Raw genomic sequence first — 11,961 nt, 5'->3', positions numbered from 1 at the left:
CACATTTACAGTATATTTTAAGGTCTTAAGCTAGGGTTTCCTAGGACAGCGGTGCCCGTATTTTAACGGCTGTAGTGAACGGTGATGCGATGGACAGCTGTCGTAACGATGACTAGAGTGTGGTTTCCTAGGAAAACGGTGTTATCAACACCGTTTAACACCGTTTCCCTAGGAAACCACTCTCTAGACGACGTTACGACGGCTTCCCACCGCATCACCGTACACTACGGCCGTTAAGATACGGGCACCGCTGTCCTAGGAAACCCTAGCTTTACTGGTTTTACGTTATTAGCAATGAAGATTTAATGATAATCGTGTTGGAATTGAACCGAGGTGGCGATTACAGTATCTTTACAATTACAGTATGGTGGAAAAATCTAAATCTACTTCATCGGCCAAAACACAAGTTTTAACATTTCAATAAATCAAAATAGACATGCAAACTGATTAAATATATCGTGGTCATAATAAAGCTGAATTTCCCGACTATTTATCAGTTTTTACTAACTGCTAGAACTAATTGGGTTAAAAATAAATAAATAACGTATTTCAAGATTGAGAGATATTGCACTTTTATGAAAAGCTGTAATATGTCCGGACGGGTGAAGAATACAGTTCTGTGTGAAACAGAAACGAATTTCTAAACTACCTACCTAATAAATTGAATAATAGCCAAATACTTCATATTTTTTCTATGGTCGGGGTGATGTGTCGTATTTCGTATTAAATATTTTTGTCTGTGGTTATGATGTGTCGTGTATGCAAGCTGTCAGACCGAATCTTTAAGAAAGTAAAGAATTAAATGAAATTATATATTTAATGCTTTCGTAATTACTTTCCTGTATTAAGTTTGATTTGGATCAAATTCCTTTACACAAGGAACAATGGTTCTTTTGGAAAATCATGAGGTATGTTAATTTACTTAATAACATACGTTCGTAATATAAAAGCCTCATGTAGTAGTTTATTTTAATAAAAATATTAATGTGCCGTGTTTACCTATTCTTGCAGTTCCTATCTCAACTCACTAAATTGTTTCAAAGTGCCAGAGTTTCCGGGAGTGTACTCGTGACGATAAAGCAATGTAAGTAGCATTCTATAGGTTATGGGAAGTTAATATTTAGTATTTTCTAGTTACTGATGTAATTTAATGTTTATTATATTGTGTAATTTCAGATGACGGAAGAACAAAACCTATACCTAGAGATGGAAAAAGAATTGAACCGATTAAAAATCAATGCTTAGTCAGAGCAACGTTTAAAAACAAAAAAATATCAACGGTGATAACTCAAAACGATGTTCCGAAATTCCATGCGGCTTATTCAAATTTGCTCAGAGGCAACTTAGACGGACTTAAAAAACTGAAGAAACCGAAACAAAAGAACAAGGCGACATAATGTAGTGAGAAGTGCTCCGAGTGGAAATGGACAAAGTGAAATAATTGTTTAGCACGCTATTTTGTACTTTACCCTGTAAAATATTGTAATTTATATTGTCACGAGAGCTGAGCACTCCGGGTGAAATGTAAAATGCGTCACATTATCTTTAATAAAGATGACAGTTACACAAATATCTTAAGACTAAGAAAAAGCTGAGCATTAAAGCAAATTTTGAAATAATGTTGTCTTTCAAATCACACTCTTTAGTTTTACAATCGGATGTATTTCAACACGTTCATTGACACTGTTTAAATTTAATTTTAAGCGAGCAGCTTAAAGCTGATATGCTTAAATCTATTCCAAATCTAGTCCATTTTTGAACACATTGAGATCAGCTCTTGTGGCAGCTTATTCCAACCATCAGCAACCCTATTGCTCAGGAAATGCTTCTGTGGATTTAGATTGAATCTCGTTTTCTCCAGCCTGAGACTGTGGCCTCGAAGTCGAGCATCTTGTTTAAGCTTGAACATGAGATCCAAATCTGGGCAGCTATAGTGACTGTTGAGTATCTTGTATGTCTCTATCAGGTTACCCCTTTCAAACAAATCATTTGTATATTTTCGGATTTGTCGGCCTCGTGGTGTAGTGGTCAGCGCGTTTGCCTACCATGCAAGAGGTCTCGGGTTCGATTCCCGACATGGCTGACCTGAAGTATTTATTTAAAAATGTGTTTTTACACTAGAATATTTCAGAGTCCCTGGACTGGTACCTGAAGCGTAAAACTGATTATCTTACCTTCATCTAACAAAAATGATCAAGATAAACTGCGATTGCTGTACCAATACAGTGCCCTATGCACCATTAGGTGCGGGAAGGGAATGATGATATTTTCGGATAAAATTTTTGTTTTTCTGGGTTATGCCGTTTGTCTTTCGCACTCTTTTTCAACATAAACCCCGATGATGGATGTGATGCAATGTCAGAAAAGTGCAATCGATACACGGTACAATAACCTAGAAAAAAATCTTAGTGTATTTTGAAATTGCAGTCATGTTCATTTCATAATAATACTAAAACTTAGGAACAAAATGTTTATACTATCTGGTTAAAAAACTTCTTCATAAGTTTAGTTTCATTTTATGGAAAAAATATTATTCATCCTATATTGAGACCCAAAAGCATAACATAACTATTTATACAAATGTTAGTTCCATTCCATGTTTGCCCCCTGGTTGATGCATATGCTGTTCACAAATAGTCTGCAGGTTTTTCGATTGTCAACCCCTGTGTATCCTCTGAGTGCCTTATTATGACATGAGCTACCAACGAACAGCTGCGGACATCGAGAACTCGAAGCCTTTTAACTCTCCCTTCCCGGTGATGTGTAGCTAGTACACGTTGCATCCAAAAACTTTAATATTGAGATTTTCAGTATTCCTTGGTTACACATTTACATATTGGTTAAAATATTTTTTCATTAAATAGTTAATGCGTATTGGGAACAGAAAAAGCATTTTAAAAAAAATCGGAGATAAAACACCAATACAATAGCAAGTTTACCAACGTGTTGCATGTTGCGGAGTACGTAGTAAAAGACTAATCCTAATAAATAATTGTCTCACACACTCTTTACGTCGTACTCTCGATAATGCAGGTATATTCGGGAGCGAGAGAGACAATTTCATGCATCACATGCGCAAACACCAAAGTTTCTAGTACTTAGTAGCTATCTGACTTTCGTCAGGGGCGGTTCTTTTGCCCGCGCTGCGAGCATAACCTAATCAATTATATTTTTCATATTTTTAGCAATTAGATTAAAAATATTATCACTTTTGACTTCAACTGTAAATAATTGAAGCAATTGTCTATGATATTCCATTTTTCCAATTTTAAATCTCATTTTTCGCATGTGTAATGACAATGACTACACACCACCGTAATGCGTGGATGTTTTTCGCACAGAAACGGTTAAAGTAGGCAAGTGTGATTAAGGATCTCAGGAGGCGGCATGTTGTCAACATGTTAGTACATAACCATAAGGTTAAAAAAATTCTAATAATATTATAGTTGATTTATTTGGAGTAGAAATATAAATTGACAATATAATGCAATTTTGTATAGTTTAATATTAACAATAAAAGGTTTATAATTAAAGGATATAAAATAAACAGCTAAGAATTTTAGAATAAAAAAAACAGAACCCTCATAAACATAATTATAATTACTAAATTAAATTAGAATTTTATTGATAAATATTTGAATACAACAAATAACATTATTTATAGTTTTCGTTAATAAATGAGTACATATAATTACATATTAAAGAATATGCAACTAGGACCTGATAGTTTTAATAGATATGTACTATAAAATTACTTAAAATGTTATCAGTAAACATCGTTTTATGACATATTTTCATAAAAAGGTTGAATAACAGCGATCCCAGACATGATTGAATTTGATAGATGACTTTTTATTAGAAAATGTTTATGGAAGAAAATATAGAACTTATTTTGTTACTAAATATTATGCTGATGGATAGGAAATCTTAACTTCACAAGTTCAAATGTAACTCACACTACAAATTTAAAGAATAGTTTGTGATTATTGTCTATATCTCAGTAAGTATAAAAATATATGTCTCGATTATTGAAACTGAAAATCTATTCTTACAATTTTGAATTACGAAATTTATACCACTAAGTCGAGTATGTATATACACATATACTTAAGTATATCCAGAAAGTATGTGCTGTTTGTATTTTATGTCATCGCAGTGCTGCGATTGCAGTTTCGTGTATCCTGGATAAGGAGTTGATGCCATTATGAGTGCCAACAGCTAAGACCTTCGTACGCTTCGCACTTGTTTAATCAAGTTTCAAAATGCTGAATAAACTTTAATATCCCGCAGCTTGTGAGGTAAGGTCTGTAATTTGTTTCCTTAATGGGATAAACATAAAACCGGTCCACATTGGAGGGAGTTATGTAGAAAAAGGTCTAGAGATTTTTTATGAATATGTATTTGGTTTTTTTACCCTGTCAAACGGAACTTTCTTTTTAGATTTACCTCATACATGTACATAGCTATAAAATATAATTATGAATTTTTAAAAAGGGAATTATAATACATGGGTGGTTTCTAGATAAAGGTTTTGAGATGTATGTTCATGTTCAAGAACACAGACAAAAAAAGCGAGCTAAATGTTCAGATAAATACATTTAATTTATTAACTACTTTATACATAAGAACTAAAATGTATAGTTTAGTGTTAAATCATTTTATTTTAAACATTATTATCAAGTATCTAAATTATGGAGGTTTACATTATCACAGAAATATAGATATAATTTTATTATTAATTTAAATTTAAGCTGAAAATATACAAATTAGTAAGTATAAACTTGGTTTCAAAAATGAAAATTTGCCAAATAAAACCATAAACACAAATAGGTAACTGAAATAGGGTGGGTGCTATCATAATTGGACATGATATAGTAATTGAACATTCTAAATCTAATGGTTAACAGCAGATAACGAGAGGATGATGCGCCTCAAAACCAAAACCAACCAGCTAAGGGAAAGTAACCCCGACTGACAAATCCATCAGAGAAAGCAACGGGAAACCACTGATCATCTTTTCCCAGGAATGACTATGGCGAGTACATCAAATAAGCAGTTGTCCTGGCCGCGGAATATCAGAGTAGCGCAGAACCGATGTGCTTTTGCTGTAGTGATCGCCATCGGGGGAACCTGACAAGGCACCGCAAGAAGAAGAAATCTAATGGTAAAAAATAAATTCATGTAATGCGTCCATTTTGAAAAAACACAAAAAAGTGTCTTCTTTATGGTGGAGATAAATTCTTACATTTACCTATTTTTGACCATTAGATTTAGTGTCCAATAAATATAGCATGTCCAGTTACTATAGCACCCACCCTATGTATATAGATACATAGAGCCAACTATTTTTGAAAATCTTCAAAATTCGTAAACAATATTGGTAAGAAACAAAATGTAATTTCACAATAAAAGCCGAAATCACTTAGACAATAATTTTTATGAATATTTATCGGGTTGTGGTCCTGTGGCTAGTGTCTCGGACTCACGGACCAATGGTCCGTGGTTCAAATCCCACTCTACCCCAACTTGATTCCATTTTCTAATAATGAGTTATTTACAACTCGTTGAAAATTTCCCTCAAAATTAAATATTTGGGTAAATCATAAGAACACTAATATTTGTTTTATTTAAAAAAATATATAAAAAAAACCCAATGCATGCTAGAGTTAAGGAAATGTGAATGTTCAAACAAATATACAATGGTGAATGTTACACAATATGTAAAGTGGCCACTTAAACCAGTCAATTAATCTTTTCTCTCTCTCTTTTGTAATAAATTTCATGTCGGATAATGTACATAGATGAGCAGTTGTATCATTATAATATTCTAACCCAACTAGGGTTGATGAAACGAGATTTCTACATTTTCATGAATCACAAAAAAGCATGCGTAGACGGTACATATATTATTTTAAATAAAGTAAAACTGGGAAAGCTTGGAAAATATAGAGGGTACAAATATATAGGGTTTAGAATCCCAATTGTCTATGCGCTCTGTAGCGGCAGGATATGTTGTAATCCAGCTCTTATTTGTAAACGATTTTAAAAAAATACTCGGAAAAACCAAAATTCATTTTTTTATTATGTAAATGGGGGCTAGGCTTTCATACCGTCCATGCGCTCTGTAGCTGCAAGACATGATGTAATCTGGCTCTTATCTGTTATTAAATGAAATTATAATTGGAAACGAGGAACTTGAATCCTAACCGTCAATGAAGTCAAGTCCTATGTAGCTGCAATACGTGTTGGGATATTGTACAGCGTCCTTTAGGTGATTTTATCAAAAATGGCGCTATATAAATTATCCACAAAAATAATAATAAAAAGCCAATTATTTATCAGTACCTAGGCCTCAATATTTTTCCTATTAGATAACTTTTTTAACAAAATTTAATTATAACAAATTATCATACAATATGTAATATGCTACTACAACATTCACTGACGTATAATTAATGGACCTGTTAATCATATTAGTTACATCTAAAATATAACAAATGGTCTGTTGCCCTCGATAGTTGGAAAAAAGAGATACACATGCAATCATTCGTGTTAGAAACAGATATACATATTTCTTTAGTTCATATTATTTCAGTGTAACTCTTTACCATTGATACGACACTAGTTAGCAACTGTCAAAATTTTGAAAAATGTACTATGAATATAACTAATTACATACTTATTCCATAAATTGGATTGTATTTATGAATGACACAATAGATCTGTTTTATTTTTTGCAGTTGCAGTGCAATTACAGCATTTTTTCATCACACATGACGCGTAGAACCATGTCTGAACATGATGAAAGTCGTTAAATTGAAAAGTCATTTTCTTCGCACTAGTAACGTATCTATTTAACAATACGCCGTTGACAACAATCAAGTTTCAAAGAAGAGTTTAAACTTAAATCCGAAAATTTGGAATAACCAGTTACTATTATTGAAGTAGCATATAACCGGTTGTTTTATATATAATATCTTTAATCTTATGTTTATTAATGAGATTTATTTTTGTTCATACCATCTGTTCCAATAAAAAAAGGTTCAATATGTTAATAATAATTGATTCGTATATAAAAATTACAAAAATATATATACACATTTAAAAATATATGGTTTACTATGATTCTATAAGAGATCTTTTTATCTTATGTCATTAGAGATGAAATAGTGTACTTCAATCCCATTACTTTCATTGGCATTTTATTCATCACCTCGTCAATTCAATAGTTTGCAGTCTTTTGACACATGCATTTTTGACTTTGGTTTGACCCAATCTTTCGGCTTCTCTCATAATTCTCTTCAAATCTCCTGGTCGGTTATTCTTCACAGCTAAGGCAAATGCTGTCTTTAGAATTCTACATTCTATATAACAAGATATCTGAAAAATAAGAGTAACTAGTTAAAAATATAGACCTAATCAATATTATCGTATAAGGTAGATATCAAATGCAACGGCAAAAAGCGTAAATATTTCATTATTAGCTATTTGAATATATATAGTCAACACTCGCATAACATAGAAATGTCATTGGGAAAAACTCACCAGCTAATAAAATGTACAAATATTGCCTAAGGAGTTTATTAATATTGATATAATATAACAACGGAAATTGAATTCATCTTCGACTGGTATGGGGTCATAACAGGTCATGGACCTTGTAAAAATACCTTAATTTTCATATTTCCCCTTTAAGAGTGTTCTCCATCTCTGTTTTAATATATAAAGATTTTAATAAAACTTTTTTTTAAATAAGAGGTAGGTATTTACAAAAAATACGATAATTTTATTCTTCAATGTATGAGTATTCAATCAAATAATAATAATGGTTTATTAACATAGCAATTTCTATAATCTACTACATTTTTGTGGTATTATATTTCTCTGGGTGGTGTGTAGTCTGCCTAGCAACGTACAACCTGTTTTAAGGCAGACATTTTTTATATGCAGTGCAAAATAACATGACTTCTTACTAATGTATTTATGTATTATACAAGTTCAATAAATGATCTATACTATTATTTTATTTATCAATATATTTAAGTAATTCTTCTGACCTCTCTTAACCCAGACACACTAACAATTTTTTTACAAATTTATTCAATTTAATTCGGGTCACGGTTTTACAATATTCGGGCAATACATGGAAAATGATGGGTCCCAAAAACCTAAAAATTCTTCGCCCGAATTCAGAGTTTGCGGTAGGCCCCATGACCCATCCTCTAGTTTAACTCCTGGTAGTGGAAGTGTTCCTTTTGGAATTTGGCAGAGTAATTTACCTTTACATACATTTTAATTCTATAAATATACAATTGCCTTATGTCTAAAACCACAAATAACTCGATGCTGGGATATCTAAAGGGCTTTTAAAAAATGATTTTAATGATGGATTTAACAAAACCGTTTTGAATGTTGGTGAGCTGTTTCTTGTGGGTGGTGAATTTTTATATATAGTAAAATTGATAATTTTGATGGCGCTGAAATAAAAAAAAAAATACATACATATATCAACAATATTTTGAGTTTGTCCAAATTTTTGTAGACAAGGACTGGATTCAACTCCCTGGGGAGCTGTTTATATTAACATATTACAACAGAGATGAAGAACATTTCACATACATGTACATTTATTAAAAATGTACCTTGATAGCCACATCATCCACCTTCTGAATGAGTAACTCAGCTAACTCATCAAACAGCAGCCCTCTGGAGTCACATTTGCGTACCACGGCTGCTACACTCACTTCCACAACTTCATCGCTCAACTGCATGTGACTGGAACAGATCATAATGCATACATAAAAATGGGGCTAAAAAACACCTAAAATGGATTATTCTTCTAATGCATTAACATTATTCTTTTGCAGAAGGCAAATATAAATTCACGATTATATTAACTTAAATGAAAAACAAACAGACATATTATTTATTGTATTATAAAGCATCGAGTTTTTGGCTAATGTAAAACAATTTATGAGAGGTTTTCTCCGGATGCATGTCCAACATCGGACGTCTGCCAACATTACTTTATTTATTGGCTGCTCGGAAAATCTCCACTGCAGACTTAGAATACCACTGACACATTTCTTTAGCCAGGAAGATCTTCTTTCCCCGGGCCCCCTTCTGGTTACAATTTTGCCTTGTACAATGAAATGTACGATCTCTTATTTCTCTGGTTTTGCATATTGTAGTGAAATCTCATATCGATTCTAGATGGCTAAATCACAAATTAAATTGCATTGATTTGGCCAATTTTTTATATTTGTAACATAAACACAGTCAACAATACTGTGTTTATGTTACAAATATAAATGCATGGCAGCATTCTTACTTTATTTTTCTACTAAGATATAACTGAGATATTAACTCTTACATTTCAATAAACATGTATTAATATTCCGTACCTTGAATTGGTTACAGTCCACTTCTTTATACAATCGCACATTTGTATTATATCCTCGTAGCGTTCAGAGTTTACCAAATGTCTTGCGGCATAGTTATAAACTTTTAAAGCATCCAAGGCATGTTCTTGAATAATTCTGGAAATAAAATGGTTAAATAAAGTATTACTTTAAAACAGAAAATAAAAAACAACCCCGCTCTAGCGTCATTAACCAGGGTCCTGCTTATTGCTGGTCAGGTTTTTACACCATATAATGATTTAAAAACTCAGATTTTAATATTATTTCAACTATTGCATCTAAACTTGACCACGACATATAAACAAAAAAGCAACAAACTGCTTGAAGTGTATTTTAGTATTTGCATGTTGGTGTAGTGAATGCCCTGACGAAGAGACAGGTACGTCCCGAAACCGGTAGACATAAAAAGTCGGTAAGTGGTTATATACTAACATTAAATATTATATAAATTTGAATTCTTCTTCTTTAAAGATTTCGTATAAATAGATTAATTTTCATAATGAAGATACCAGCCTTGAAAATGTTACAAAAGCTAATAAACCAGTTAGGGGTTTAAGTATCAGTCGTCTTTTATTTCTATAATACATTATAATCAACTTTGATCAAGAATTTTTAATATAATATTTACCTCACAGCCATTTCAAATCCCTCTTTGACATTTGGTGAGCAAATTATTATGATGATGGCTAATTTCATTTTTTGTGAGAAAGAGTGAAACAGTGTTGGTAAATAGCACTTAGGTTCGCCAGTTTCCTCCGCATCTGATGGCATAATCTTTCCAACTACATCCACAGTGAGGCGGCCGGCAGCTTCACAAGTCCCCAAGAATTTCGCAATCTCTAATTGGCGACAGATGGTGTTGATGTGTTTTTCCAGAGCTGTTCCGTCCATTTTGAGATGTAGTGTTTTAGTAGAGGTCTCTTTATTCACTGTAACTGCACAAAATAACACCCAGAAAACTATTAATAAAGAACTCAACAAAATATAAACACTCGCAAAGCAACACAATTTAATTGTATTGTCCCACTTGTATCACCCTCCTTTGGCAAAAAAAAAAACGATACAATGTAATTGCTCCAAAAATATTTAGTGATTTAATGCCAAATATAAAGCACTTAAAATGTAAAACAAAATTTAAAATATAAATAACTGCACACATAAATACTGTAACGAGAGATTTTTTTGAAAAATATATGTAGATTAATAAACATATTAATTTACATAATTGATACACATATTATTTATATTCTTATGCATTACATTAATTTATATTTGTTTTATTTATTTTATTATTTATAATAAAATAAATAAAAAAACTTTGTTTTTAACCACTAATTTTTATTTTTCACCGACCGGTTTCAAAGCAAACAAGCTTCTTTATCAAGGTTTACGTAACTAATGAATTGATTCCTTTTTATTTTATTTCTATCATGTTCACTAAATACTACACGTGGAACTAATAAATCAAGTGGTTTTTTCTTACACGGGTGGTAATTTGATATCATTATTTTCGAAGTAAGACAGGACATGATAGACATGATAGAAATAAAATAAAAAGGAATCAATTCATTAGTTACGTAAACCTTGACAAAGAAGCTTGTTTGCTTTGAAACCGGTTGGTGAAAAATAAAAATTAGTGGTTAAAAACAAAGTTGTTTTATTTATTTTATTATAATGAATAACCACAAAGTTAGTGCTTCAAATTTAAACTTTATATATTATTTATGTTTAAGTGACATTATGTATTCTTAGCACATATATATACTTTATTTTTATATAATAATGATTATTAAATTCTTATATTTAATTAGTTATGAATTTATAATTAAGTAGTTTTAGTTCTTTTTTGTTATTATTGTGTTCTATTAGTATAGAACTACTTATACTGTAAAACAAAAAAAATCTCCATCTTAGTACAGGCTGAGCCATGTTAGAAGGAGACTATCCTAACCAGAAGACACTCCGTATTCATTTTCTAATTCACTAGTTTTATATAGATCCCTGGTATTAAATATGTTATTTATTTATGCAATAAATTTATAAAAAGAAAAGAATAGACTGACATTTTAACAAAGAATGTGAAATTAGATTTATGTTTTATTTAAATGATACTGAATCTTTCAAACCAAGTCATCGAAAGGGACGAGAAATTCAAATACCTGGGAGTACATGTTAAGGAAAATGGTAGCTTTCAAAAAGAACTGGAAGACTGTCTGAAGATCAGATATCTACTCGGTGAAAACCAAATGCCACCTATATAACGCCTGCACTCCTCTACGGATGTGAATCGTGGCACCTTACTAGGGCCCAAAACAGCAAAATACTGAGTTTTAAAGAATAGATGTATCAGAAGAATCTTGGGTGTGCGGTGGTTTGACTTTGTAAGGAACAAAGTGATAAGAGAACGAAGCAAATTCCGGCAATGACTGTCGTCAAGCGGAGGTTATACGGTTGGCGTGGCCATGAATTGCGGATGCTTCCCGAGAGCCTTACATCTACTTTACAAGGCATCAGGTTTCGACGTCCAGGACGTCCCGCA

At 32.0% G+C, this 11,961-nt stretch overlaps 2 protein-coding genes across 2 annotated transcripts; one reads left to right on the top strand and one right to left on the bottom strand.

Moving 5' to 3' along the window:
* The first annotated feature begins 741 nt into the window (after positions 1–741).
* Positions 742–1,619, top strand: Srp14 (signal recognition particle 14). The gene is made up of 3 exons (XM_088239443.1): positions 742–908; positions 1,012–1,084; positions 1,177–1,619. The coding sequence occupies exons 1-3, from the start codon at positions 885–887 to the stop codon at positions 1,395–1,397; spliced, it is 318 nt and encodes a 105-aa protein (XP_088095569.1). The 5' UTR covers positions 742–884; the 3' UTR covers positions 1,398–1,619.
* Positions 1,620–6,090: 4,471 nt separating this feature from the next.
* Positions 6,091–10,376, bottom strand: Sptz (zinc finger FYVE-type containing 26 spastizin). Its single transcript, XM_088239444.1, has 4 exons — positions 10,051–10,376; positions 9,405–9,539; positions 8,643–8,775; positions 6,091–7,380 (listed from the first exon to the last, which is right to left on the bottom strand). The coding sequence occupies exons 1-4, from the start codon at positions 10,311–10,313 to the stop codon at positions 7,210–7,212; spliced, it is 702 nt and encodes a 233-aa protein (XP_088095570.1). The 5' UTR covers positions 10,314–10,376; the 3' UTR covers positions 6,091–7,209.
* Between the last annotated feature and the right edge of the window lie 1,585 nt (positions 10,377–11,961).

Source organism: Micrasema longulum, unplaced genomic scaffold (assembly GCF_059751315.1).
Source record: "Micrasema longulum isolate JH-2025_06_02 unplaced genomic scaffold, ASM5975131v1 h1tg002169l, whole genome shotgun sequence".
NCBI classification, from domain to species: Eukaryota; Metazoa; Arthropoda; class Insecta; order Trichoptera; family Brachycentridae; genus Micrasema; species Micrasema longulum.
Note: the sequence above shows the minus strand (reverse complement) of the source record. Positions and strands in the feature narration are given on the sequence as shown.

Excerpts from the sequence above, each read along its gene's own strand:
- Srp14 (XM_088239443.1), top strand. The coding sequence starts at position 885 with ATGGTTCTTTTGGAAAATCATGAG. Across the intron at positions 909-1,011 it reads TTCTTTTGGAAAATCATGAG|TTCCTATCTCAACTCACTAA; the intron begins GTATGTTAATTT and ends CTATTCTTGCAG. Across the intron at positions 1,085-1,176 it reads ACTCGTGACGATAAAGCAAT|ATGACGGAAGAACAAAACCT; the intron begins GTAAGTAGCATT and ends GTGTAATTTCAG.
- Sptz (XM_088239444.1), bottom strand. The coding sequence starts at position 10,313 with ATGGACGGAACAGCTCTGGAAAAACACATCAACACCATCTGTCGCCAA. Across the intron at positions 8,776-9,404 it reads TGGACTGTAACCAATTCAAG|TCACATGCAGTTGAGCGATG; the intron begins GTACGGAATATT and ends GATCTGTTCCAG. Across the intron at positions 7,381-8,642 it reads TGGATGATGTGGCTATCAAG|ATATCTTGTTATATAGAATG; the intron begins GTACATTTTTAA and ends CTTATTTTTCAG.